The sequence below is a fragment of the Embiotoca jacksoni genome, unplaced genomic scaffold (genome assembly GCF_022577435.1).
Source record: "Embiotoca jacksoni isolate LCO1_2020_lvr unplaced genomic scaffold, fEmbJac1.0.p SCAF_18, whole genome shotgun sequence".
Classification (NCBI taxonomy): Eukaryota; Metazoa; Chordata; class Actinopteri; family Embiotocidae; genus Embiotoca; species Embiotoca jacksoni.
In genome coordinates this window covers 1,049,444-1,077,084 of record NW_027185318.1, presented here as the reverse complement: position 1 = coordinate 1,077,084, position 27,641 = coordinate 1,049,444, and the positions used below count along the sequence as shown (strand labels likewise).

The following is a 27,641-nucleotide window of genomic DNA, read 5'->3' as shown; positions in this document are numbered from 1 at the left end:
ACAACATCACTAACTTCACCCTGATTGGCTTTAAAGCATCTGTTGCTCGAGCCAGCAGGTCGCGCGCTCCTGTCAATCACAGCAGCTAAACGAGTTATAAACCGACAATAACAACATCATGCACCGAAAATAACAGAAAACACACAACTTTGTTTTTCATACTATTGTTTCGCTCTCCAGAAGTTAATTGAACTTCGTCACGTCCAGCTGGGGACCTTTAATCGGAAACAGGAAATAAATTCGATCGTGATAATATTATCAAACATTTAACGTCACAACTGGTTTTGAGATCAATACAAGATTCAATTTCTCTCTTTCCATAATTTGTTTGTACATTTTGACAAACTTTATATTATAACAGCACAAGGACGGACACTTGGCAGCCGGATTTCCCACAATCCTTTTGTGCAAATTGCTTCCCGAGCCTGCTGCTCGATTGGATGATCAGCCGGGAAGCCCTGCCTGTGATTGGTTGTGACGGTTGTGGGCGGGTTTAAGATTAGGCGAGGACCTGTTGATTGACAGAAAACCAGCCAATCACAGCAGCGCACTTCCAGCTGGATGATCCAGTCGAAATCATTTTAATTATTGGCGAGTTATTCAAATGAATGAAAAGGGACGAAATACCCACCAAAAAAAAACAGAGATGGGGATTTGGTTGTGTAATAAAATGACAAATTACACCAAAACATTGACCAAGTTCTTTAATTGGACCCTATAAACCTTGTAAAAACACAAGTTTAAAATTTAAACAATTCTCAATATTCATAAATCAGGAATGAAGTATAACAGAAGATGAAGCGAAACAAAATGGAGAACTGACAAATGTGACACTTTTAAAGTGCATATCGTTTGGTCAACATTGGAGAATGAAAGAGTCGGGCCAAACAGAATTTAGTCACGGTTGTGCTCTACTCAGCCAGAGACACTGGATATAGTGGTATAGTATAATGTCCAGTCCTTAATAAGCATTATATCATAATTAAAGAAGACTGAAGAAGTTTCAAGTGTGAGAAATGAAGTCACGGAGGGCAGATAACCACTTTTAGTATTACATGTCTGGAATATTTGATAACTTTTCAGGATTAAATACTTCTTATTAAACATCAATGCTTACCATAAGTAGGGGCACACAATCAGTGATTATCTCACTCTATATTCAAGGTAATCTCCAAAAACATGGAGGTATGTCAATGAAATATTATGGTACATTCATCAGCAGGACATGTATTACAGTACATAGCATGGACAAAAACTTGCATTAAAAATACATACATCTTTCAATAATCAAGCCATTCGCAAAGCACCGCTAAAATAAAAACACAGGTACTTTGATAATGTATAGATAAATAAATGATTTAAAAAAAATCTGAAGACGAGAAGTTACATTCTCAGCAGCCAGCTCGAAGCTCCGCATAGAGACACACAGATATGGCTTACACGCCCGACACAAAAGTTCTGATGATACCTTAGACACTACTGCTCTTACGCAATCACACAACAAACATGTACAGTGTATTCGAGGTCACATCAACAAGCAGTTCAGAACGGACCCGACGGGGTCGTCCACGCATGCAGAGACGGGAGAACGCCACGCAAAGTCGCTTAGTTGGGGATATCGGGGCTGTTGTTACGGGTGTCGTATTTATGGTGGATGATGAGCAAAACCACTCCCAGGAAGAAGCAGATGGAGCCAACTGTGATGTAGGCGATGCCCAGGAAGGGGTTCTTCCCTCCCATCCAGGAGATGGTGCTCAGGATCATTCGCTTGCGACCGTCGAAGCTGAGTACGGGATAATCTGATTACATGTAGTTAAAGAAGAACGATTAAAGAGGGTCAACGTGTGAACAGCTGTTCTGAAGGCTTGAATCTGACATTTTGGTTTGTTGGAGCCAGAAGTGACCATATTTAGACGAGAGGGTGGAGCTCTGACTGAAAACTGGAGGACACCATATATACGCCCATCTATACCTGCCACCTGACTGCACCCCAGGCATGTCAATCATATCTGTCTTTGGAGACTAATATCTAATTGACTTTGGAAGTGTTTTCAGAAGGACCACCACAACACTGATTAGAAGAAGTACGTTTTAAAAATCTTACCGCTTTTTGACCAACACCAGCCCCTAGTGGCCCCCAGTGGTACTGCACCTCCAGGTACGTTCCCAATTAGCTTCACTTTTCTGACCCAGCGCCACGTCTACATATGAATCGTTAATACACCCTCTATGTGCTGCGATGTAACAAAGTATAAAGGACATTTCTGGGTATCAATATGCAGAGCTTTACTTCTTTAAGTATACCCGTGTATACTTGCTGTTTTTAAGAATAAAATATGTGCACACCTCGTTGAATCACAAGCTTCTCCGTATGCTGGCAACACCAAGACTTTATACACCTGATTTTGCGGCTGGTATGTAAAGGATACTGTAGGTGACGTCCAAGACGTATCTGCCACTGGACAGAGTTGGATTGGAGCCAGACTTCTTAGAAATGATGCGATAGAGCTTCCTGAAGGTCGGCAGCGCAGCCGTGCGCATCCACACGATGAAGTCCTCGTTGATGAAGCCGTTGTTGTCAGAATTCAACGGGTCCAGCTCGTACACAGGCCTCCTCCAGTTCACCGGCTTTGTTGTGCCTCAATAAGATCAAGACAAAACCAAGCTAGTTACTCGACTGACGTGATTACAAGTCAGCATTTTGCTAAAAAATTTTAAAAAAATCACCTTGGAAAGCGATGGTGAGGTTGCTGTTTGCACCCGGATTCCTGAACTTCACATTCTTGTCAGTCCACCACGCAATGCCCTGTTTCACCAGAGGAACTGGATTTCTGGTGCCGTTGGAATCAATGTGAAACAGCTCCAGAGTGTCTGACAGAAAAGATTGCAGCAAATGAGCCAAAGTTCGACCAAGTGATGTGCAGAGCTTTTACTCCGAGTTTCAACCGTCACGAGATTTAAATTAGTTTAGTTCAACAGCAGAGGAGAAAAATGTGAATCTGTTCTGCGTGGCTCACCGTTGAAAAGGCTGTTTGCTATGGCGCCGCATGGAGCGATGGGCAGTCCCTCACTCTTACGGTACGGCTCACATTCTTTACTGGGTTCCTGCAGAAGGAAAAGTGTTAGACGGAGAGAAGAAACACTGATTGGATTCTTTGCAGCATGAAGAAGATGGAGAACAATTCCAAGCTCATACCTTCAAGGCAGACAGGTCACCGTTCAACTGGCTGTCATCTCTGGACTTCACGTAGCGCCGGTGGTTCTGGTAGAAGTTGGATAAGCCGTAGTACATGTAGACATTGTTCTGTAAAGGATAAAGTGCATTAGTAAAGGCAAGGAAGTACTTTAACCTGTTGAATTCTTGACCTCTTAACAGCACTATGAAGCAGGGTTTTTGTTTTTTGGTTTTTTTTAAATGAGTGTGTCTCCATTATGTTTCTTGTGAGAGTGCACGAGGACAAACTATTCCTCTGATCAACAAGTGGTGGTTTTGTGCCAAAGAAGCGCTGCAATGCGCCAGCAAGGAATGGAAATTAGAAGACTTTGATATAAACAAAGCAGAATTCAAACTTCAGAAAGATGAGCCGTGCAAGGAAGCAAGTAGGAGTGCAGAAAAACTAACTGATACCGCAAGATTTTATCAATACACGAATGACAGGATTCAATATTTTAGTATAGGAATAAATCAGTTTGTCAAGTGTATGTAACATTTGTGTTTTGGTCTGTTCGATCATCCCATTTTCACAGTTGTTAAAACTCAATGAAACACAAAACGTGTTCGGTGACACTGAATGTAAATAACTTAATTTTATTTACAGGAAATCTGTATTGAGTTATACAAGATTATTTTATCCAGGAACTGATGAGATATAAATGCCAACAGCTAAAAGCTCTTTCTAAATAATCGATAAGTTCCTTCAGAGAGTTACTGGACTGCATATTTCAAAAGTAGAACAATCAATAGTAAGATAGGGTCTAAACAAACCTTAAGTGGACTAAAAGTAGAGCTTAATGGACTATTGTGTGTCAGGCTATTTGTTTCTCCTTTCATTGCACAGGCAGCTCTCTGAGTGTTGGAGCTGAATGCTTGTATTATTCATAGGGTCCACATTACTGGGAGCTGGTGCCGGACATGAGCTCACCTCAAACGGCTGCTCCAACGTGAAGTCCATCGAGCAGACGCACGGTGTCGTGTTGTTCCAGCTGACGTTCTTGGCACAGCTGTAGCACGGACTGTCGGTTTTCACGCCGGTGTAGTCGATCTGAAAACAGAGAGGTTGTTAGTTCAAAAGTAGCAGAACTGAACACCTTCAATAAAGGAAGTGCTATTCTGTTCCTGTTCCACATTCATGTCAATTAAGTAGCCTGATTATTCAGTCCAAACCAAATAAACTGAACCAGGAACTTCCCTTTACATTACATTGTGGTCAGGTTTTTATCATTTATGTCATCCGGTAAGTTGTGCTTCTTTCAACACCTTGTGGTTGAAATGCACCGTGTAGAAGAGCCTGGACGGACCGGGCCGCCTCTTTAAAGCTGGTTGACACAGCTGGACGTGTAACTGTAACTGTTAATGTTACTATAACTATTACTGTTAATGTAACTGTTAGTGTTAATGTAACTGTTAGTGTTACTGTTAATGTTTCTGCAACTATTACTGTTAATGTTACTGTAACTAACTGTTACTGTTAATGTAACTGTTAGTGTTACTGTGAGTGTTAATGTTACTGTAACTATTACTGTTAATGTAACTGTTATTGTTAATGTCACTGTAACTATTACTGTTAATGTAACTGTTAGTGTAACTATTACTGTTAATGTAACCAACTGTTACTGTTAATGTAACTAACTGTTACTGTAACCAACTGTTACTGTTAATGTAACTAACTGTTACTGTAACTAAATGTTACTGCAACTGTTAATGTAACTAACTGTCAATGTAACTGTTAGTGTTACTGTAACTGTTAATGTTACTGCAATTATTACTGTTAATATAACTAACTGTTACTGTAACTAACTGTTACTGTTACTATAACTCACTGTTACTGTAACTAACTGTTACTGTTACTGTAACTGTTAATGTAACTGTAACTAACTGTAACTGTTAATGTAACTGTAACTATTACTGTTAATATAACTAACTGTTACTGTTAATATAACTAACTGTTACTGTTAATGTAACTGTAACTAACTGTAACTGTTAATGTAACTGTTAATGTAACTGTAACTGTTAATGTAACTGTAACTACCTCGAACTCTTTGATGTTGTTTGAAGTCACAAACAGGCCGATGCCGATGGGGATGAAGATGAGACCTATAACGAAGAAGGCGGGCAGGACGGTGCCCGCCGTCAGGATGGGCTGCCAGGCCGGCAGCCTCTGCTGCTTGAACGCGGTGTTGTCCGGCTTCTTGCTCTTCACCGCTCCGGCGCCGCCGTGACTCGAAGCGCCCGAGTGGTGCGCGTCCTCTTCCTTAGCGTTGTAGCTGGACGCCATCATGGCTGCAATCCGCTTCGAGCCCAATAATCCACTTTGGTTGACAGTCGATCAGTTCCTTGTAAATCCGACACGGCGACAAAGTGACAAAACGTTAAAGGCGAAACGTGAAACTGTCAACGAAGTGAAATTCAGTCTTAAACTAATCCAAACGCGCTGCAGTGTTGATTTTGTCGTTAATATCGTCCGAGAGGAAGAAGCCGGAAGCTGCTGAGCCAATAGAATGATGAAACGTAGCTGTTACGTCACAGCTGACAATGAAGACGCCCTCTTTTGTCACGTTCTCCCTCGCGCACAAACATCTGAACATCTGGAACGTTTCAGGTAAGAAACCATAAATATGAGATATTACATATTTATTTATATACAAAAAACCTGCTTTTTGCCTTCAGCGGAGAGTTCAAACAATAGAACATTTATTGATTCAACAGTTTTATAGTTTCATGTAAATCTTTATCTGCCCAACGTTAAACTTTATAGTTAAAAAGCGCTAATGTGTGCCGTTTTGTATATTTTATGTATTTGTAAGTTGCTGTTGTTGAATACAAATTTTTAATAAAAAGATCTGTAAACATCGCACGGTTTTAAAACGGACCCAAAGTAAAGGAGGAAAAAAGGCGGGAAGTTTTAGATTTATTTTAGTTTACAATGAATACTTAATGGATGGATGCATTTTAATGCCACTAGCATACAAATTATGCCTCTACAGGTATCTGAAAGTGTAAGTCCAGCCATAATGTTCTAATTCTCAGATTAAAAAAGTATGACAATTATTCTAAAAATGTAAGTGATATTCATTCAGGATAACGGAGCCTGATTACAGTGTTAGAGCTTTGCATCGCTACCATGACACAAATATCTGTTCTGTTTCTTTTTATGTTATAATGATGTATTTTGATTTTATAAAATAAATTAAAAAATCTATAGACAGAAGTTTCTTGACATGTCATCAGGCCATCTTGTTATAATGTGAAGCGGCTCCTGTAAAGTTAAGAACAGAACAAACTCAGTCAGGCATCGTTTCATGGTGGCAGCAGTCTGCTTCCATCTCATCCAAGGAAGTTCAAATGAGACTGGATTCTAGTTTTGGTTTTTAACTTTGGACAAATTGTGAAACCAAAGTATTTCAGTGGGATAAATAAAAACACCCATTCGAGTTTCCTTCAGTATCAATATAATGACACAATTATTTCAATTATTACTGCTGTTTTAAATATCGAATAATTTGCTTTATTTCTACTTTGGCCCATTCCTGCCTCGTCCAGAGCAGCATCAGTGTCCTGCTCTGAATATTCAAAGATAACTGAGTTTCCTGTATATATTTTGTTTATCATTTCCCGCCATAAAAAAGCATGTCACACTGCCCTCTGATATCACATTTATTTAAAATGATTTTCAATACAAATCCTTTACACAAAAATAAACCTAATTTACACAACAAAAGGATGTTTGACCTATAATGTGTCCTTATAAAATATTATCAACAAACTCTTTATATGCGAGACAACAACTCAAAGCCAGAAGCCGTTAGTAGCAGCACAGTCTGATGTAATATTTAAACCAAATGCACATCAAAATACACACTGTAAAAACAATGGATATGTTTCCATCTAAATTGCAGAAATGCATGAGACAGATAAGTAGAAAAGACTGTACAACAAGTATAAAATAATGGCTTGTTTAATTACAAAAAAGAGAAATGCCTCTTTGCCTTGTATTTTCTGAGTTGTTGTTTTTTTATAAAGGGTATTTCTGAAGCACCATTTAAAAGGTGTTGAAACCTGCAGTGCAAAACTTTTATCTCCCCTTTCTGCCAGTCAGAGTAATTACAAATATTCAGTCGACGTGTGTTTGCATCGTAGGTTCTGCTGTAGCCGACTTCATCACTACTGTTGCAGCTATAAAACGGTGGATAAATGGTGTATGAATGAAATAAAAGGCGTCACAACCCTCGCAAAATGACACAATTCACTATAAAAAATGTAATCCGCTTGGTCTGATGACATTTGGAAAGTCTAGAAGAGCCGCAGGATTGAAGTATTTTAGCCCCAATGAAGTTCATATAGGGATAAACCGGAAGTTATCTGGTGACTGAGCTCGGCCGAAGTTGCACGGCCGGTTTGGATTCAGGCGGTGAGCCTGAATGTCACACCAGACGAAGGATGTGAAAACGTGATATTCAGAGAAACACAGAGATTTCTCTGACTGGTAGATTTGATCAGCCGTGAGTAAATTACAGGCTTGAATGTAACGGCTGTTCATTTGTATAGAAAAGTACCGCACTGTAGCTGTCAATCAGGCTTTTCCTCCATTTTGTAAAGTATTGCTATTCACAGTGGATTTCTTAACTTCTATCTTCACAGACTGACTCTCAGCTCGTGACTCCATCTTCACTCCACCCGACATCCCCAGAGATCCCAGCACAGCCTTTCCTGTCTTCAGGCTCTTGGACATTGGGATGCGGGTCAGTCCTGAACGAGGCGGCTGGGCATCGTGCCCAGGCTGTTTGACCACAGGGAGAAAGAGAGGACAGCAGAATGAAGACAGCGGAGCACCAGAGAGAGAAAAGAGGTGAACCCCATTACAGGGGAAAAAAAAAAAAAAAAGAATTTCTAAACAATATAAATGATCATAGGAACTGTGTGAATGAAAAATGTAAATATTTATCCGTTCTTCCACTTCAACCTCAGTGTGTGAGGGCTCGTCCAGGCCAGTTTCAGTGCGCTGTCACTGATGCGAGGCTGTTTTGTGTCAGCCGGAGGGCACTGAGCCCTGCATGGCTGTTTGTGAATGTAAACACTGTGTAACAACTATAAATTACAGCATGAGTGTAGCAGGGTGGCAAAATGCCACATCATTAGCTCTGCTGTTCTGAGGCCGGCCCATACGGCCGCTTCTATCACGCTATCCATGTGAACCACAAAGAGCCTGTTACAAGGTCCACTGAAACACCAACACAGCGCTGCTTCCTCTTCCATCTCCAGCCGGGTGAACTGGAGCTGAAAGGGAACTTATTTTACCACATAAAAACATTTAATGTGTAATCTCAAACCACATTTGCTTTCGTCCTGTAATCATATTTTAAAAAGTTAAGAGAAATTAAAAATTCAACACAGTGAGGAAAAGACTCGATGGAACTTAAATAAATAGTCGTACATTTGGGGAAAATAAGCTATAAACCATCACAAATGAATTTATAGTTTTGTTGAGCCATGCATTTTAAAGCCAGAGAGCCTAATAAAACTAATTGCAGGTGAATGAACTTACCGTGCTCTGTGAAGGTCTGGAGGTGGGGGATGTAACGGGGGATATTGTAATGGTGCTCATCACTTTGCTCTGTGTGCTCCTGGTAGTTGTGGTGGTGATTTGACGGGGTGAACGCAGAACAGTGCCCGTCGATAAGGTCATTTCTTTGCTTTCCGTTACAGCGGCCGCCGGCCTGACGACCATCTTCGGGGTGATGCTGTTACCCAGATGAATATGGATCTTGTTATCTTCTGTGGTGGTGATGATGCTCGTGTTGTTATGGCCCTTTCGTACAGGCATTGGCACCATCTGCTTCTCAGGGGTAACCTTGAACACGGCTCGGCCCATGGTCATCTCCTGGGGCTCTGGAGAGGCCGATGCTTCAGGCACTACGGCCGTGCTCACCGTCATAATAGACATGGGGGACAGCGGCCGTCCTGAGGGGGTGGAGGAGGCTTTGATGCTCGCTGGAGACTTGGCTCTCGATATAGTGGTGATGGTGACTGGAGACTTGGCCCTCTCGGGGCCCTGGGGTCCCGCAGAGGACTTTCTTCGATTGGTCGGAGCAGAGTAGGTGGGAATGATTGTGATTCTGGATTTAGGTTGAGATGGGTTCGGGCTGAGAGGTGCTGAGCTCGAGAAAACGTCCTCAGCCGTCGGGCTGCTGATTTCAAGAGTGGTCATGTTGTTTTGGTGATCTGGTGTGACTCGAATGTGTAAAGGCTGCCTTTGCTTCTGGGTCACAGTCATCTCTGAAGGCAAATGATCTCCACTGATGTGCAGAGGCTTTTCTAGGTTGGTCTCTTGAGGGGTGTTGTCCTTTTTCCTCATCCAGGGAATCCAGGATTTCTTGATACCAAAGTCGCTGCTCGACGAAGTGCAACGTTCAACAGCACTGCTTTTCTCTGTGGGCTTCTTCAGGCATTTCTGTCTCAGGTTGTTCATAATGTGATTCTCTTCTTGAACAGACTTCCTGATGAACACTGCCGTGGTGTCCTCCTCTGCTGGACCACAGGACAATGCCTCTGTCTGTACTCCAGTTGATGTCACAGCAACATCCACGATTCTCCTTCCATTCAAACTGGGCCGCAGCGCTCGACTATGACGCTTCGCTACCTCCAGTTCTTTGGTGAGATGGAAAACTTCAGTGCCCATGTTCTTGGCTTTCTCCTCCTCTTCCATGAACCTCTGCTGTAGGAGAGAGTAGTCCACCTGGAGCTGAGAAAGCTGGTCTTCTTTGTGCATCAGTTCATGGATCTTCTCCTTCAGGGCCGCCACATCAGCTTGTAGTTCCCTGGTTTTGGTCTCCTCTCTCCTGCATCGTTGTCCGAGGTCCTCTTCCCGGCTTTCCTCCTCTCCTTTCTCAATTGCTTTGTTTCGTGCTATCTGATTCCTCATTTCCTCCACCTGCTGGGAAAGAACGTTGGCTTTGTCCTGTTCAGTCATGAACCTTTTCTCCAACATATCATACTGATCCTCTGTCTTGATCAGATCTCCCTCGACCACTTCAAGTTGTTTGAGGCGGTTTTTCAGACGCTCAATTTCAAACGTGAGTTCCTTGACTTTGTTGTCGTCTCTTCTCATGGGGTCAGACGTTCTTCCCAGTTCACCAAAGACCAAATTCTTCCCAGATGGCTTCTCTGCTAGCTCAAACCCATCTAACCTCTTTTTCATTTGGCTGACCTTAAAGTTAAGATCCTCAGTTTTATCAATTTCAGAAGCCAGCTTAGTACTAAGGTCCCCTTTTTCAATGGTTAAAGTCTCAACTTTGGCTTCCATCTCTGATTTAAATTTCAGGAGCTTTTTGCTTTCTTCTATCAGTTTCTCAGTCACCTCCATAACCTTACCCTGTTCAACTTTTACCATCTTGCTCAAGTCGTCCTTTTTCTTCTCGTCTGACTTCACGGTTTCTATCAGGGTCTTTCGCTCCTCCATCAAAGCAACCGTCAGTGACTTCAGCTTACTCAGGTCATCCTTGAGGCTGAGCTCAGACTTTTCCAACCGGAGCTCGGAGGACTCAAGCTCTTTCATGCGGATCTTGAGAGCTACGACTTCATCTGAAAGCTCTTTGGTTAGGCCCTTCTCCCTTTCTAGAGCCGTGTGTAACTGTGCACACTCAGCTTTGCTAACGCCGAATGCACCCTCAAGTTTTTCTAACTCCATCATTCTCTTTTGGAGCTTCTCCACTTCCAGTCGGAGGTCTTTACTTCTGCTGTCCTCTTCTTGTAACCTCTTCCTCAACTCCTTACACTGATTCTCTGTCTTGGTAATCTCCTCGTCCTTTCCTTCCATCTCCAGCACCCGCTTACGCAAGTTCTCCAGCTCGGCAATCAAGTTGGAGTTACCGCACTCTCCTTTGCTGATTTTCTCCCTGAGCTCCTGCAGTTCCTCCTCTGATTTCCTCAAGGCCTTGTTGCTTTCCTCCAGCTCCTCCACTTTGTGCGTAAGCCCCAACAGTTTGGCATTAAGTTGACGATTGTGGAGCTCATGACTGGCCAGCTTGGCATTCATTTCCTCGTGTTGTTGGGTGAGCTTGCCAGATTTCTCCTTCAGCTCAGCCTCCAGGTTCAGCACCCTGTGGCCATCCTCCTGAGCGCGCTCTCTAGCCTCGCTCAGAGCCTGCTCCCGCTGCTGCAGCTGCTGGCTGAGCTCTCGGACCCGCTGGCTCTGTTGGTCCATTTGCTCCATGTGCTGCTGGCGCTCATTGACCAACATCAGGGCAAAGGACTTAAGTTTGACGAGCTCTTCTCGCACCTTGGCCAGACGTTTGGAGTGTTCGTTCTCCTTTCTTACCTGGTAGGCTTTCTCGTTCTCAAGCAACCTCTTCAACCTGCATGTGTGAGGGGGAACAAACAAAGCGAGGGCATTATTTTGCTGTTAGTTGGCTTTGCATTTTAAGTGTCCATGTTTGTATTTTTGTCATGAAAATGTAAGTAAATGAACTAATGGAGGCAGTCGTTACACCCGAGTAACCTTTCTACTAGTCCTAAATCTTGTCAGAATATCTTATTTATTTATTTAGTGCACGTTAAAGTTTTGTTTATGAATATAACAAACAACAGAACCCCACTATTTTTTTTCAATAAATAATCAAATAATATATTTTAAACAACACTTCAAGTCATGTCAAACTTTCTTGGAACAACATGGATAAAACAACTGATTTTCAAACACAGTATATTTTCCCATACAAAACAGATTATACATGCTGACGATCAAGAAGAAAAGCGGTCAAAAAACACTGCAACTCCCAAACGCTGGCTATTTTTGATCCCTGCTGGGATTGAGACGAAGAACACAAACTGCTAGTGAAAGTTTTACTAACACCCCCTCACCAAGTGGTCGTCTTTTCTCTCAGCTTCTTTCTATGCTGCTCATGCCCATTCTCATCTCCGGCTCCAACAAAATGCATGCAAGGCAGAGTGAATGCAGTTTCATCTTCTCCTTGCACACTGCCAGGGACACTCTCATGCAAAATTGAGCCTGCCAGTTTTTGCATTGCAAAGTAAAACCAAATTAAGATAGGCACCAACACAACAATGAAGATGGTGCATCATAAACAACCTCTGAAGGTTCCAGATGAGCCTCATTCATCGAGTCACAAGACCTCAGAAACAAACCCAAATCAAAACTTACCTACTACGGTTGCTCTACAAGCAGCACACAGACTTTGTTTGCTATCATGCAAAATCCACTGAGAAAGCAGAAGAAGTATCAGCGGCCTCGTTTCCTACAGATCTTCCACCGTCACCTTCCAGGCATGTTATCAGGACGATGGAAGGTGCATAAATACAGTGAAGCACTACCGAACCTCTAGTGAGTGATGTCACGTCATCCATATAAGGCAGTAGTGTGTGTATGTGCTGCTCTGCTCTGCTCTGGACACTGGGAAGGGGGTGGGACCTTTGCCACGGTGGGAGTGTTTTGCAAAACTCCACTCAGTTTGAATCTTTCCATAAAACTTGACAACTATAGACGTGTAGAGGTTCATCATCAGAAAGTCTACAAAGGTGCTATAAAGAAGGAATAAATACAAACAATTTGTCAGATGAACTCAGGTTTGGTGCAAATTAAATGATATCTCCATTTTCCAAAGTGCACAGGATATTGCCTCTGCAGACCGGATGCCATAATCTCACTGGTACCAGAGACAGGAGAGAACGTCTGCTGTAGTTCCACTTGAGGGGAAACTGGACTTGAATGGGGTTCTCTGCAAAGTCTGTATATGATGAGGAAACCAGATATGAGTGAGTTGGATTTCTCCCTTGAGGTGAAGAGGATCTGGGAGGATAGAGCCATGACAATACCTTTATGAAACGTGATGTCCAGACCGTTGCTCAGGACTGTATAGATACAGTTAACCGCTCAACAAACCACAGTTCAACAACCCCTCATCCTACACAAGTTAATGCAGTTTTAAACTCAAAATTTAGATTTTCCAGTTTGAATATAAACACCTCAATTGATTCATATTATTAACAGCTTTAAGTAGCACACCTGGCTACTGTACAAAGCAACCAGCCAGATCCCAGAGGGCAGCTCATAAAATTAATACTTAAAAAGTCAGATGTCATTGACACCCTAGAAATTGGCGCTCTAAATTTACTTTCATGCAAAGGTCAAAGTTATGATGCCATTGCCATTTGGTACTGATGGTCAAGTCATGTAAGAACTGCAGTTTACTGTTACTAAGGAAGGAATAACTCTGGACAAATTGGCTGTGTACACTATATCATGTCAGAAGCAACCAAATACACATATGTGACTGTCAATGTAGAAAAAGCAAAGAACATGTTCAAAAGAGCAAATACGTGTTAACATTTTATCTTTAAGTGTTCAAACTCATGGCAGGTGGTTTGTTTTTTAGTAATGGCCCAAACTTCTTTCAATTCAGATGTGGGTGCATAAAAATATAAAAGCATTGCCTAAGCGGATACACAGGTGCGATCCATAAGCCAACATCCACAAGAGAACATTTTTGTTCATTATGGAACAACATTTCATCCCGTGTTTCTTGAGGAATTTGCTCAGAGGCGCTGCAGCCCCTCGGTGTCAAGAGGTTGAGGATTGAAGCAGACAAGAACTGCCAAAAAGCTGTTAGAGCACCGTGTTGTACAGTAATGACCTGTCTTGACAGAAATAAGCACTCAGTGAGTCACAGGGATGATGTACAGTGTGTGCATATGTACTGACTGAGTGTTAAAAGAAATAAGTCAGAGGCAAAGTGGACGTTGGAGTATTTGCGGGCGACCACAGCAGGTTTACATCGTACTGTACTTGATGTTGAAAGACTGTTGAATATTTGATCTGCGGCAGGTCAGCGTTTTCTTTTGCCTGCGTGACTGAACGCTCTTTAAAGTCTCTTCGGGAGCAGGAGCTGTTTCTTCCGTCAGTCCGCACACATTCCTCCATGCCACTTAAAAATGTTAACTTCTTGACGTGTAAATTGTTGTGTTGCCTGAAAGGGTGTTAATGGCTGATAGCAGTCAGAAACAGCCTCCTCTGTGCCCAACCTCTGGATTCCTCCAGATGTTTGGCACAAGACCTTTGACTTTTCTCTCTTCACTCTCACCCAGATGTCTGGAGGGGGTCACATCAGTACGGATGAGATGATGAGAGGCTTCTCACCAGAGAGATCGAATGTCAGAGTGAGTGCTACCAGACATGGAAGACAGATACTACCGATGCCTTGTTTTGTGTAGGTGTTAGACTCATGCCATGTTTTTCCACAGTATGATAACCTCTTATAGGCCCGAAGCTTAAACATCAACCCAAAATTCAGAAACAGCTCCACACCTGTACGGCCAAAATGAAAAACAGATAAGAGCACTTGTCACTACCTCCACGCCAGAGTGAGATCTGAAAAACAAAAACTGACATTTTTACTGACTAATAATGAATTTAAATCAGAACAATTCTCAATTGCAACTGTACCAAATTTTATCCAACAGAAATCAGAAAACACAACAATATTTCCATATTAATCTCGGCCGTGCTCGGCGGCCTCTTCACTGAATGTGCCAAAGAGGCGTCACGTTACATTTTGACAGCAGATATATTTTTGGGAAAAGGTTAACTTTTATGTGAACATGTCTGTATTGGTGTCGAGTCCATCCACAGCTTAGATCCTTTTTTTTTCCCTGCCAATTTATGTTTCTGCGTTTTGTCTCCTTTCATGGAACAGAAGAGTCTGACAGGTGCTGACAGACTAAGACCGAGCCGAGCTCATCCTTTTACACAAGACCTCTTTGAGGTGACAGAGGCCGACCTGTACACGAGCCAAAGAACCTGTTGGAAACTACCTGGCATAAGAAGGAGGTCAACTCTTCCATGCATGCAAACCAAGGATCAAGTAGAAGTAAAGTAGTCGGTTCAGATGTAATTTGCACCATATGCTTCCACTGAAGCTCAGCCTTGGTGTATCCAATCATTAGAGGCTTTGATAGTAATTAGCCGCTCTAGCAGCCTGGATATAAGGAAGGCAGCGTCAGTCAGTCACAGCAATTTTGTTCAAAATGAAATACATCAGATGGATTGGCATGTAATTCCTCTGACGGTTCCTCTCACTGCCTGCATGAAGTTGACATTTTGGATGGTCGGCCATGAAATCTAGATATTCATGTCCTTCTCAGGACAAAGTATAATAATTCAGTGATCCCTGACAATTCTAAAGTCGACTCTAAATACCTAAAATGATATTCCCATCAGCCTTATCTTGTGTTTAGTGCAAAACAGCAAATATGAGCAAACCTGCAGCGAGACACTTAGTCGTGTTTCTGTTCAACACGTCCTGAAGGCCCACCTGTACTATTACAACATCATTTTCTCAAGATGGAAACATGCACAAATTTGCCTGCTCATCAAAAGGAAAACTTGACTTTCATCCTGTGATTTTGTCTCTGGTTTATCTCTGTCGTCTTGCATGCGTACATTTAGCTTCAGGTTAGATGTGGATTTGGAGCCGAGTTGGTAGAATGTCACTCAAAATTCTCCAGAGAACAAAGTATGCGTTCAACATCACAAATATCAAATAGTGTATTTTGCACACATTTCACTGAATATTTCCTAAACTAATTAGATAGAATTTGAAAGACATCCAACTTTAAACATTTTATTTATTCCAGTGTGCCTTCCTGGTGAAAGCAGCCTGAGGGTTAGCTGTAACACAAAGCTATGATCTAATGCTCTTTCCTCCAACCATCTTTTCTGCGAGTGCATCACCTGTGATGGGAGCTCAGCTGACATGATTTAGCTGCTACAGTCTGTCTCCTGCATCCTGCAGTAAAGCTGAAGTAAGCGAGGTAGCGTGCGCTGGGTCACAACTACAAATGAACTGTTGGACAGTTCATGAAATATAGCAGAGCGGTCTCCAGTCGGTTCTACAGATGGCTCTGTGCTCTTTCTATGTGAACAGTACAGAATTACAAATGCAAACAAAAAATGCAAATTGCAAAATCCCAAATTAACTTCCATTAATACCAACAATGTGCATAACATCCACATCTCTCAGGGTCGTTGTGTGAATGAACAGTAATTTGTTTTGGGCATCGCAACAAAATTCATTCTCCAACGAGCAACAGCCAATTGAACACTTTCATCTGTGAGTGCTTTTAATTAGTAGGGCTTCCTTTCTCATACGTATTCAGTGCACATCCACACTCGCACAAGCAAGCGCATTCGATTGCTGTGAGGCCCTCTACACACACGTGATACACCCCCCCCTCCCTCCACACACACACACACACACACACACACACACACACACACACACACACACACACACACACACACACACACACACACACACACACACACACATACACACACATACATGACCTCCCTCGTTCCAATAGCCTGACCCCTTCCTCACCTTCCTGTGCCTCTCCCTGTCATGCTGCCATATGTGAGGTTATCACGCCTCCTTCACTTCTCTCGTGCTTCAGTGGGTTGATGAGGTCATTTTTCAAACACTATTCAATATCAATACGTTCCTTTTCTGGATTTTCTCCCTGGATCCTCTCACCTCCATCATTTCATTTGTTCCACACAGGTTTAATGAACCACATTGCTGCTGTAATTCATGTTTTCACTTTCTGCTCTTTCACCAGCATGTTTCACCAACTAATTCCACATGTATGAAATATATATTGTTTCTCTTGAAACAGTAAATAACTTTATAGATTTATAGGTATAATATTTATCTTCCTTGACATATATTTACAATCCATGATTATAATGTATGTCACCATTACAAAAACACTGTTGTATTCCTGAATTTATTGTCTATTGATCTATATATCGCAAATACTTTTTGCAAATATTATGTTATTTCAAATGATCTGATAGTTAAAAAATCTGAAGTTGAAAGTGTTTGGCTGCATTGACTTGGCTCTGTTGTGTTAAAGCTGCTCTCCTCCTCACCTTTCTCTCTCCTGCTCCAGGAGGTTGGTGAAGTCGTCGCTCTTGTTCATGTAGTCGACGTGTTTGCGTTTCTCGGTGTCCAGCTCGTGGACGGTGCGACGGTGACTCTTTTCCGCGAGCAGCAACTGACCCAGCATCCGCCGGTACGTCTCCTTGTGCTTCTCCTGCAGGCGCTCCAGCTGAGACACACCGGGACAAACACCAAGGACCCATACAAAAATGGAGTTTCATTTTGCTGCGCTGTAACCTGCCAAGTATTTTGTAGCAATAACCTCCTGCAAGGTGTCGACAGAAACATGACTTTTATTAATGTTTGTCTTGTGAATTTTCTTGGCTTTAGGGTTTAGATGTTTCGAGCCCAGTAAACCTGTTAATAAGAAAAACCTAATCTTCATCATCCCGTGTGACTTTAGAGGCACGTTTTGAAAACCTGCTGGCAACACAAAACATCTCTGTGACTGACAGTTGCCGACTGACCTCCACCATGGGCTTCCGGTAGACACTGCGGTTGTGCGGCTTGGTGCCGGCGATGACGCCGTCCCTCCGCAGGGCTCGGAGAGCCGAGGCAGGTACTGCAGAGCCATACTGGGACTCGAGGGCCGATGGGGGAGTCTGTTTGGACTCCAGCATGCAGATAAGATGTTCTCGGGCCTGAAGACACACAGACATACACAGATGATACAGCATGTCATGGCTTGAGGAGGAGGAGTGACAGGTGTGAGAAATGATGCGGTAAAAATGGCCTCGGTCACATTGTGAACGTGGTATTTTTCTCAGATATATCTGGATCCAGCGAATCCCATTTTAGTGTATTTAAATTGCTCTTTCGTTGGATTGTTGGATCATCACTCTGCATTCCTGACTTCTCTCAACGCAGTCACTCGGTGAACACAAGGCACATCTTCTTAAACTGCCACTTTCAACCACAAGATAGAGCTGTTGTGCAAAAACTGCAATGTAACTCCAAACAAAGACAGTATAGACACTTTGGCTTCAGGTATGTTTTCTTCTCTCATTCATTGCTCTTACTTCTTGCAGCAGGTCAAAGGTCAGATACAAAATGAACCCACCCACCTGAACCTCTCCCTCCATGATCCCCATCAGTTTCAGCAGATCCTCTTTGGACAGATCCATGATGTCCCCCGTTTTGTCTCCAGCTTCGGTGGAATCCAGCAGCAGCTTCTCTTTGTTGGAGATCACCTCCACCTCTAACGTGTCCTCACCTTCCTTGTGCTGAACTTTGGCCTTCAGGCTCTTCACAGGCAGACCCACTTCCTGTTCTTGGCTGATGTCATGGTCCCCCTGTGGAACCCCAAGCATCCCATTGGCCGGGCTCTCCACCCCACTGCCTTTGGACCTCATCTTACCTGGACCAGGGACAGAAGACAAATATTTTTTGGAAATGGTATGTATCATGTGTCTTTTTCTTTTTTTTCAGGCATAGTTTGTGTTGTGATTTTTCCCTTGCATGCCTCTCCCATGTGGTTTTAACCACAGGTTTTAACTGAAGTTGGTCGTCTGTAGTGTAAAACTTCAGATTGTATTTTTGCATGGACACAATTTATGTGAATTTTATGACTTTAGCCTTGATAAGCTTTCCTTAACTCCCTTTTTACTGTCTTCCTGATCCACTTTTTCTACAACGACGTGCACACAAACACACACATACTGTGCACATTACAGCTGGATAACATTGTCCTATGTCAACATTCCCAATCTGGAATAAACATCCAAGTGTTTGTGCATTGTGTGTGGGAGCGTGAGCACTCCTGATATTCCCATTCACAACGGTTTGGTATCTTGTGCTGAGTGTCGACGGTCTGGAAACATATTTGTGACACTCGTGGGTGTTCGATCTTTACCTGCTGCTTCTAAAAGTCTGAGTTCAACACATTATGCAGATCCCGAAAATAAATCCATTGACAACAGGCATAAAGATTAATTTATAACAACACCCATCGTGTTGAGGTGAAGCATGCTTCTGTTGGAAGCCTGATTATTTAAACACATTGAGGAGTTAGTACATGTGTGGTTCACTGCAGTACAGTTCACTCTATCAGTGACACCCAACGTTTCCTGTCCCACGTACCCCTCATCATCTCTTATGTTCCAAAGGTTTGTTTGAAATGGTTTTCCAGTGGCCATCATTTAACAATATTACATCACTGAGATGAATCACATTCATATTACAGTCACGTGCAAAGCTGGACATTCACCATTTATACATTATCTTAAGCTAATTTGAACTGTTTATAAAAAAAAATTAAGAAAAAAATTATAATTCTTTCAACTGCTTATAAATTGCTTTTGCAACCAATTTAAAGAGTTTAACCAAAACCTTTAGCTTGTAGAAATGTGTGTTACTTTTAGTCAACTTATTTCAGCCATTAACGCCTACTTTCAGCAACTTTGTTCATTCTTTGTCTTTTGACTATTTCAATTGCTTCTAAATAACTTTAGACTAATTAAACTAGTTTAAACAACCAGCTTCAGCTGCTCAGTCATTACTTTATGCTTGCTACTAAAAACCCTTTTATTTTAGTTTAACTATATAAACCACTTAGTCATTACTTTTGGAAACTGCTGACTTGTGACTGCTAGTTAACTATTTTAACTGCTTACTTTTAGCAGCCAGTTTAACGTCACTTTTAGCTCTTCTAAATGTATATTCAGCCATTTAGGTTAGCTAAAAGTGATATTCATTCTATTTTTTTCATGATTTTTGAATGTCAGCATTATAACCGTGTAATCCTATTTGTTTGTTGGTTTTGTTTCTTAATACAAATGTTGTAGATACATTTTTAAATTAGCTAAGTAAACATCCCTGGTTTGGAATCACTGCAATAAAAGCCTGACTATCCTGTCACCTTTAGGATATATGTTCCTCTCATCTTTAAAAACAGCCTTGAGACACTGAGCAAGTTCTCTTTGTGATCAAATTCAGATATGACATCAACAGCTCTTTTTAATTATAAACAGAAAAACTCCCCTTATTCCCAAAATCCCCTCTGCAGGGCCCTGTGATGTCATAGCACCCTGACCTCTGAATCATGTGTTGAGACATCCTAAATAAGCTTGGCAAACAGTCATGAATTCGTTTTGAAGCACATGCAGGAACGCATGCAATAGTTTTTAACTGTGCATACATGAATATTCAAAATAAATAACCATTTCAATCAGTCTAACAAACGAGATTAAAACTAGAGAAGTGAAGAGGACTTGGACTATGTACAATTTTGAGAGATTTGAAAGCCAGTCTGTCAAAGCTGTTGGTTCACATCTAGAAAAATGTTTATCTTCCGCTGTAAGAGTAGTCAGGAAAGTTGCAGTCAATTCTAATGATGCTTGAAAACAATCTCTTTGAGTCCCACCTGCTTCCAGGAAAAAGACCCATTCACAGGAGTGGGAAGGGTGCAAGATAACAGTGACTGCATCTCTCAGTTCAAACAGAAAAGAAGAAAATATCTGACAAACCAACACATTAAGTACATTCCTCATCTTCGTTCTGGGAGTTCAGTGAGTGCACATGGGCTCCAAGGAGATCTGGTTCTGAACTGGAGATTAATTTCAGTGCCTTCTTACTTGAACTATTAGTTTTAGCAGTGGAGTCACTTCCATTGAGTCCGAGGTTGTAGTACAGCAGCTTACAGCGTTCATGTCACCATTCGAGCAGTGCCAGGGAGTTTAAAGGATGGCCAGACGTGGGGGGCATTAAAACGGCCACCACTGGGGCCCGGGAGTGATGAAACATAGAAACATGTGCAATAGCCTACTGTAAATTACTCGGGCAGAGTTCCTAAATACCAGCGACAAAATGGTCGACACCGAGTTAGGAGCGTTTATTTTTATTTCCTGGGCCGCTGCCATGTCCACCAGTGAAGCTACTGTAACAGCTCATCTCATTTTGCAGTGTCACTCGAGTTCAACAGAGCAAGCAGGAGAATGTGTTTGGAGTCATAACTCTGACTGGAAAAAGCTACAACTCATAGTGATTATCGCACAATAACAATTCATGTAAAGAAAATAGAAAGTTAAACATATTAAAGGTCAGAAAACTGTCAAAGTGTGAAGTAGTCCGAACTTGATCTAAATCTCTGTGCCCCATTCAATTCACCTGTTTATGACAACACCCCTACATTATATTTTGCTCTGAATAAACACTTACTAATAATAATAATAATAAACAATGAGCTGAAAGATGCTAAAACACTGCACAGGGTTTGGTAATTCTCTGTAGTTTTGTCATACTGAGGAATTTCTTTCTCTTTGCATGTCGTCATTTGATCAGTTATTACTACGAAAGAGTTTCAATAAAAGTCCAACGTTCCCAAGTTTTGCTGTTTTCTTGACACTGTAGGAAAAAGGAATACGTAATATAATCATGGCAATTTCATGGGATCTGCTAATGATGTATAGGGCTACAAGGCTTAGTTATTATTGTCCATTATTTTTATATATTTATCGTCAAAGCTGATCAGTCTTTGTCATCAACATGACGTCTTTGTAGTTTGATCCACCTTGACAGGTCGCTGCAGTCTTGATTGTAGTGAACTCTCTAGTGAAACAAATGGGAATTCCTGAGCCACGTGGCCGGCATTCCAGTCTGGTATTCCCAGTTGTCTTTATGGAAAATATAGGAGAGCTGGCAGACAATCAGCCTTTAATCTGTGGTCGACATAAACCCGCCACAATGCCCACACGCATTCATGGCATCTAAAGCATCAGCACAAATGATTGCCTGGCATCTGACTCCTCTCTAAAATGAGAGAAGGGCCTGACACCTGGCAAGACCCAAGTCAAGGTCTAAGCCGAAATTTAAAATGGGACCCAAAATCTATCTCAACGTTTGGGCAAGTCCAGTTGTCCCAGATACGAGTATTTATAGGCCCCACCAAAGCACATGCCTTCATTCTGAAGAGGAAAGAGGGGCTATAAAACCCATGTTCACTATATGATCTTTATCGTTGGTATGAATTTACATTTGCTCCAAGCATAAAATGTAATAAACAGCACACTGTAACATGCCAGATGGGTTTATGATGCTCTCAATGACAGGCACACAGCTTCAGAGGTGAACAAGTTAACTGACGCGTCAATCAACGGAAGATTAAGCAGCAACTTTTATATCACACCTGTGACTGTTAAAGTGCAAATGTCTCAGTTACAGAGCTGTAAAGCAATATGAAGATTAAAACTGGTAGTATATTCCCGTCTGATAGCCATAGTGCAGGCCCTTCTAACTGACACCTGTATTATCTGATGAAATACAAGGCTATCATCCTGGTGAACACTGTGCTCGGTGGAGGTAGAGAAAATGTGAGGAAGGGGAGCAGTCGGGAGAAAAAAGTCTAACTTGCAGCCAAATTCATTTGCCAGAGATGAGGGATGAGAACAGCAGCTGCAAATACTGTAACAACCTGCTATAGGAAAAATGATTTGTTTGATTCACTGGTTTTGATCTGTTCACACCACAAACCCAATGTGACCAAACAAGGAGTGGGAAATGGTCTTTGCATGTGAGCGTTTGGCAACTTGTTCCGCCAGAGGACACTGATAAAATGCGGTGCGCCTGAGAAGCTCTTCCGTCCTGACAAGAAAAACACACCAGCCCGCCAAGATATGGCTGCAGATGAGATTCGAAGCTACAAGTCAATCCATCCAATATTGAAGGTTTTGTGAGCATGCAAAGGTACAAAGTAATAGTCTGTTCCAGGATTTTGATGGGTAGTGCCTGCAGCCTCGATGACCTGTGACCTCTGAAGTCAAACTTTACATAACAGTCATGCTTTTGGAAAATCAAAAGACAGCAGAAAAGGCTGACAGTGCAGATAGAAACACTCAGACTCAGACATGTATACATTCCTTTATGAATCTGTTGTTGGTAGAAATATGAAAATGAGCTGGAAAAAAAGACCGTGTGGACAAAAGTAAAGCATTTACAGCGTGTCTTCCCCATAGTGATGGTTTCTATTAATACCTCAAAGCTACAATAACTCTAACCAACGTTGACATGACATACTGGAGCAAAATGTCAGCATCGGTGGTGGGTTTCATCTTGTAGTATTCTCCTGATGTCACATTAACTTGATCCTCTCAGGAACCGACTGTTAAGGTTTCACTGATGAGCAAACTAAGAGGAATGTAGGAACTCTGCACGCAGGCCGATTATTTGTTATTGGACCCAACACACGTTATCTTCACCTCAACAACAACTCAGGCAGTTCCTGAATCAGTCACTTATAAAATATGACATTTTTATGGCAGTTGTGCTGTTAAATATTCACTCAAGTCTTTGATAAAAAAAAAAAAATGATATCATCCAGGTATAAATCCAGAGGAGCAATGAAAAACCTTTACAATACGAAGCGTGCTCTAATAATACATAATGCATATTGTGATCAGGCACACATCCTGAATACTGTGAAACACGACTCACCTCCATCTCATGATTAGTTTAACATACATTAAGGGAAACATGAACACATCAGCTATTCTTAAGAGCTGAATGTGTTCATTTGTGCTGTCAAATTCTGGAGCATAGCAGCAGCACTTTATTCAATCTAGTTGGAGCATCTGAGAACCAAAATCAACCGATCACCGAGTGGAATAACTGGATATCATCTTTACAGGAACGAGATCAAGGAAGAGATCCGGTTCAGGCTGTTCTATGAATAGAAACAGCAGAACAACATATGGATGATGCAGGTTCAGAGTCACAGAGACATTTGTCTGAAATATTTTCTCTAAATGAATTACAGCTGCATTACGCTGATTTCATTTTCTGTTTTTCTGAGTTGTCCTGTTTTCTCACAGAAGAGGAACTAATCTGTTTTTCTGACTAAACAGTTTCTGAGGTCAGTTGATAGTTGAACACATTAATTTGTTTGTACAGACTTTATATTTCCGTCGCTCTCTGTTTTGCTCTCATATTCATACAATACAATACATTTAAGTGCATCAACAGTTCACAGATCGATAGAAGCATTGTCACTTTATTTCCTTTGAACTGTGAGATAACTGAAAAGGTTGCTTGTCGTTGACATGACACACCCACAGATTACTCTCTGTAATGATCTCTATAAATACCGTCTATGGTCACTCCACAGGTCTTCTTAGTCCTTGATAGAGATTATTGTTCTGGCCTTGTAGCCCACATAGATCGACTGTATGGTTCAGTTTCACTGCTCACATTAACCCATGTTGAGATTTGTTTAAAAGAAGCTCTATGAAAGCCAACTCTGAACTGCCTAACAACGACCAAACAGCAGACAAAGGAAGTACTAGCTGGTAAAGAAAGCCAAAGACCCGGAGGGTGGTGGAGACCAAAACAGAGGTAACAGGGGGTCACAATTCCCTTAAAAGCGTTTTAAGACTGAATAATCTGTGATGATCAATGACTTTGTGCACTTGTGTTGACCTTTTCTGTCCCCTGGAGGCTTGAAAATTCCATTTTAAAGTAAACGGTCGGTCTTGTAGTAAACATACGGTTTCACTCTGGTGTGCTTGGAATGATAATTTAATACGTGGGCTGACCGCGTTTCTTCCAAATCTCCAAACCACCAATTCAAATGTTGTAAGTCAGCATTTGTATTGTTTTGTGTCGTCACTTGTTTACCTTTTTCCACAGAGGAAAAAAAAAATAAAAGACTGAAATGTATTGTTGCAGGTGGGACAAAAATAAAATGGCAGGTAGCAAAGAACTGAAATTAGAGTGTAATATTTAGTCTCCAGCACCAAGTGACAGTCGACCCAGAGACCAGTCATTCTTATCTGAGCGCTGGCAGTAAATATCGGCCTGTTTCCTCCAAATCAGTCACATCAGTGGACAGATGAGGTCTTTGGGTGGCTGTCATCCCCACAGAGCTGGTCACTGACGGAGGCATGATTAGGTCACCTTCCCTCAACAAACATGAAGGGCTGAAGCTTATGGGATGGAGACGGAGGCTGGAAATATGGCAACAACTTTTCCCCCTTTTGTGAAATATGAAATGCCTCTTACGTCACAGTTTCCCCCGCTGCGAACAATGCTGTGGTGCAACGCATGATGAATGTGCTGACAGAAGCGCACACATGAAAAACATTAAACCAGGATGAACCTGGAACATTTTCAGCAGCCTGGATGTTCCTCCTGTAACTTAAAGAATGACCTCACCACTTCCAATGTTATTAAATGTCGAGGGCCAATTAACCCGTCTACTGTTTATAGCCAGTCTGCTCCGCCATTTTGCACACAACATATCAAATGATGTTGAGAAGATCTTGGGTTGCTATGGAGATAGGACTTATTTTTAAAAGAAGGGGACATGAGTTATAAGTGCCACTGTTCTGTGGAACATCCAAATGTGTCTAAACTGCATTTTTGGAATTCAAGACCAGAGGCCCTTATACGACCGGAGCTGTGCATGTGTCGGTGGCAGCTGTTGTTGAGGCCCTCCAGACCTTCAAGGAAGACTCCGACTACTGGCGGCGACGAGCTTCACCTTCTGCTGTTTCTGTTCATGTGCACGAATTAGCCCCAATTCAAACACAAACACACACATGCAGCACGCGTGCATAAAGCAGTAGGAAAGGAATGGGTTAATGAGTCGATCATGTGCAGGAGGACTTGGAGGAACAAATAAATACAGTGTGATAAGTCCGGATCGTTCATGACTGTGTGCTATGGTGGTCAGTGAGCATTGAAGCTTAAAGGAGCAACAAAGAGGAAGCTCTGTTTTCTCACAGCCTCATGACGGATATCTAACACGATGCTCATCTCACAGCTCAACTATGTCTGCTTCTGCAAGTGCAACAACCTAAGTGACAGAGATATAGTAATGTCATGAGGTAAGCCAATGACACATTTAGTGCAGCTCAAATCAATGCGGCTTTGGGAAGCGGCCAAGCTGTCAGTTTAAAGAGTCCACATAATTGATTTACAGTAAGACGGACTCATTTACGAGCTGATATCTGCCCAGTCAACATTCACTAATCTGGCTTTTTTTCGAGTGTCCATTTGGCTGATTGAACTTCACAGACCAGAGAGGCTGCTCTTAGGTAAAGCTGGAACAAGTACAAAAATGTTAATGAGCAGTATCTCTGCTCTGGTTCTCTTTGTCTTGACTCAGTGGTGATACCACTGAGTGCAGGGGGATGAAGGGGGGGGTGGGGGTGGGGGTGGGGGGGGGCACAGGGCCCCTGGACACTTGGAAACAGCAGCATAAGCCACACCTGCACTAGCTTGCCTTTTCTTTTCAGCTTCTGAAAGGTGATGTACGCTTTGACAGCCAGCGACTAGCAGGAGCCATGTGTCTCCTCCGAAACAGGGATGACTTCATGCGGATGAAATGGAATTCATTTTGTTGGCGTCATTACAACCATAAATATTCAAGATGAAAGATGTCATCCTTCTGTAGCTCGTCATGGCTTAATGTGAAGCAGTGGTGAGGGTGGGGGTGGGGTCGGGTGGGGGTATAGTTGGAGCTCCGTGGTGCTGCAGAAGTGTTGAAGTTGGCGGCTGTAGAAGTTGTGTAGATATAATATGAGAGTATGTCATTCCTAAACGTGACCTGACCATCTCCTACATTTATAATCTGTCTGAGCTCCGTCCTGTCGGCCGGTGGAGCTCTGGGCTTCTTCTCCTCCCACGTGCAAAGCATCAAATTCTTTGCACTAAATGGTCTTATTCATACAGGAATATAACACGTGATTCATCTGGAAATGTTTGATTCATGACTTTCTCTTTTCTGTGTGCTTCTGCCACAATGCCAAAGTTGTATTGCCGTTAACGGCACTAAGAGTAGTCCCTTGTCTCTTCATGGAGTAATTCATGCAAAATGTAGAAATACGTATATTTGGAGTGAATAAAAAGTGAGCTGAATTAATGAACATGCTTTGGGGAATAGTTGTTCCGTTCATACGGTTCCAACCGCAGCTCACATGAAGCAGAGAGCTGTTTCCTTCCCAACGCTGCTCTTTATTGGCTTTATAAAGTTGATGACAGCTGAGCAGCAGCGCCTGCACCTCAGCCGGTTCATGGACTTCAGTCTGGAAGCAGAACAGCTGATAAGCTCCGCTCTGCTACAACCACATGGTTGTCTTTGACTCGTGGTTTCCCACTCAAAGAGAGAGAAAACAGGTTGTTTTCATTTTGAGAAACCTAAAAGAAGTTGACTTACCTGCTGCTGTGATGTCACCAGGTTGGAGCAGTTCGTGGCCACAGCAGGTAATCCTGGAAAAAGGCTCCAAACAAGAGAAGTGTCCACTTAAATCCTCCGGCTGGTCCACTGGTGGTGTCTGTTACTGAGTGGTGCCAAGATCCATCTCAAGCTCCGCTCGCTCGCTCTCACCCTTCCTCTCCCTCCCTTTCTCTCTCTCTCTCCCTCTCTCTCTCTCCCTCTCCCTCTCTCCCCTCTCCCTCTCTCTCTCTCCCTCTCTCTCTCTCCCCTCTCTCTCTCCCTCCCTTTCTCTCTCTCTCTCTCTCCCTCTCTCTCTCCCCTC

General features: G+C 42.3%; 2 protein-coding genes across 2 annotated transcripts; both read right to left on the bottom strand.

Moving 5' to 3' along the window:
* Positions 1-689: 689 nt before the first annotated feature.
* LOC138199743 (cell cycle control protein 50A-like) lies at positions 690-5,708 on the bottom strand. Its single transcript, XM_069151903.1, has 7 exons — positions 5,250-5,708; positions 4,143-4,262; positions 3,197-3,304; positions 3,018-3,105; positions 2,728-2,871; positions 2,430-2,639; positions 690-1,799 (listed from the first exon to the last, which is right to left on the bottom strand). The coding sequence occupies exons 1-7, from the start codon at positions 5,496-5,498 to the stop codon at positions 1,606-1,608; spliced, it is 1,113 nt and encodes a 370-aa protein (XP_069008004.1). The 5' UTR covers positions 5,499-5,708; the 3' UTR covers positions 690-1,605.
* Positions 5,709-6,860: 1,152 nt separating this feature from the next.
* LOC138199742 (filamin-A-interacting protein 1-like) lies at positions 6,861-27,440 on the bottom strand. The gene is made up of 6 exons (XM_069151902.1): positions 27,320-27,440; positions 18,237-18,529; positions 17,640-17,813; positions 17,163-17,341; positions 8,763-11,571; positions 6,861-7,997 (listed from the first exon to the last, which is right to left on the bottom strand). Exons 2-6 carry the CDS (start codon positions 18,522-18,524, stop codon positions 7,791-7,793), a joined length of 3,657 nt encoding a protein of 1,218 aa, XP_069008003.1. The 5' UTR covers positions 18,525-18,529; positions 27,320-27,440; the 3' UTR covers positions 6,861-7,790.
* Positions 27,441-27,641: the final 201 nt, after the last annotated feature.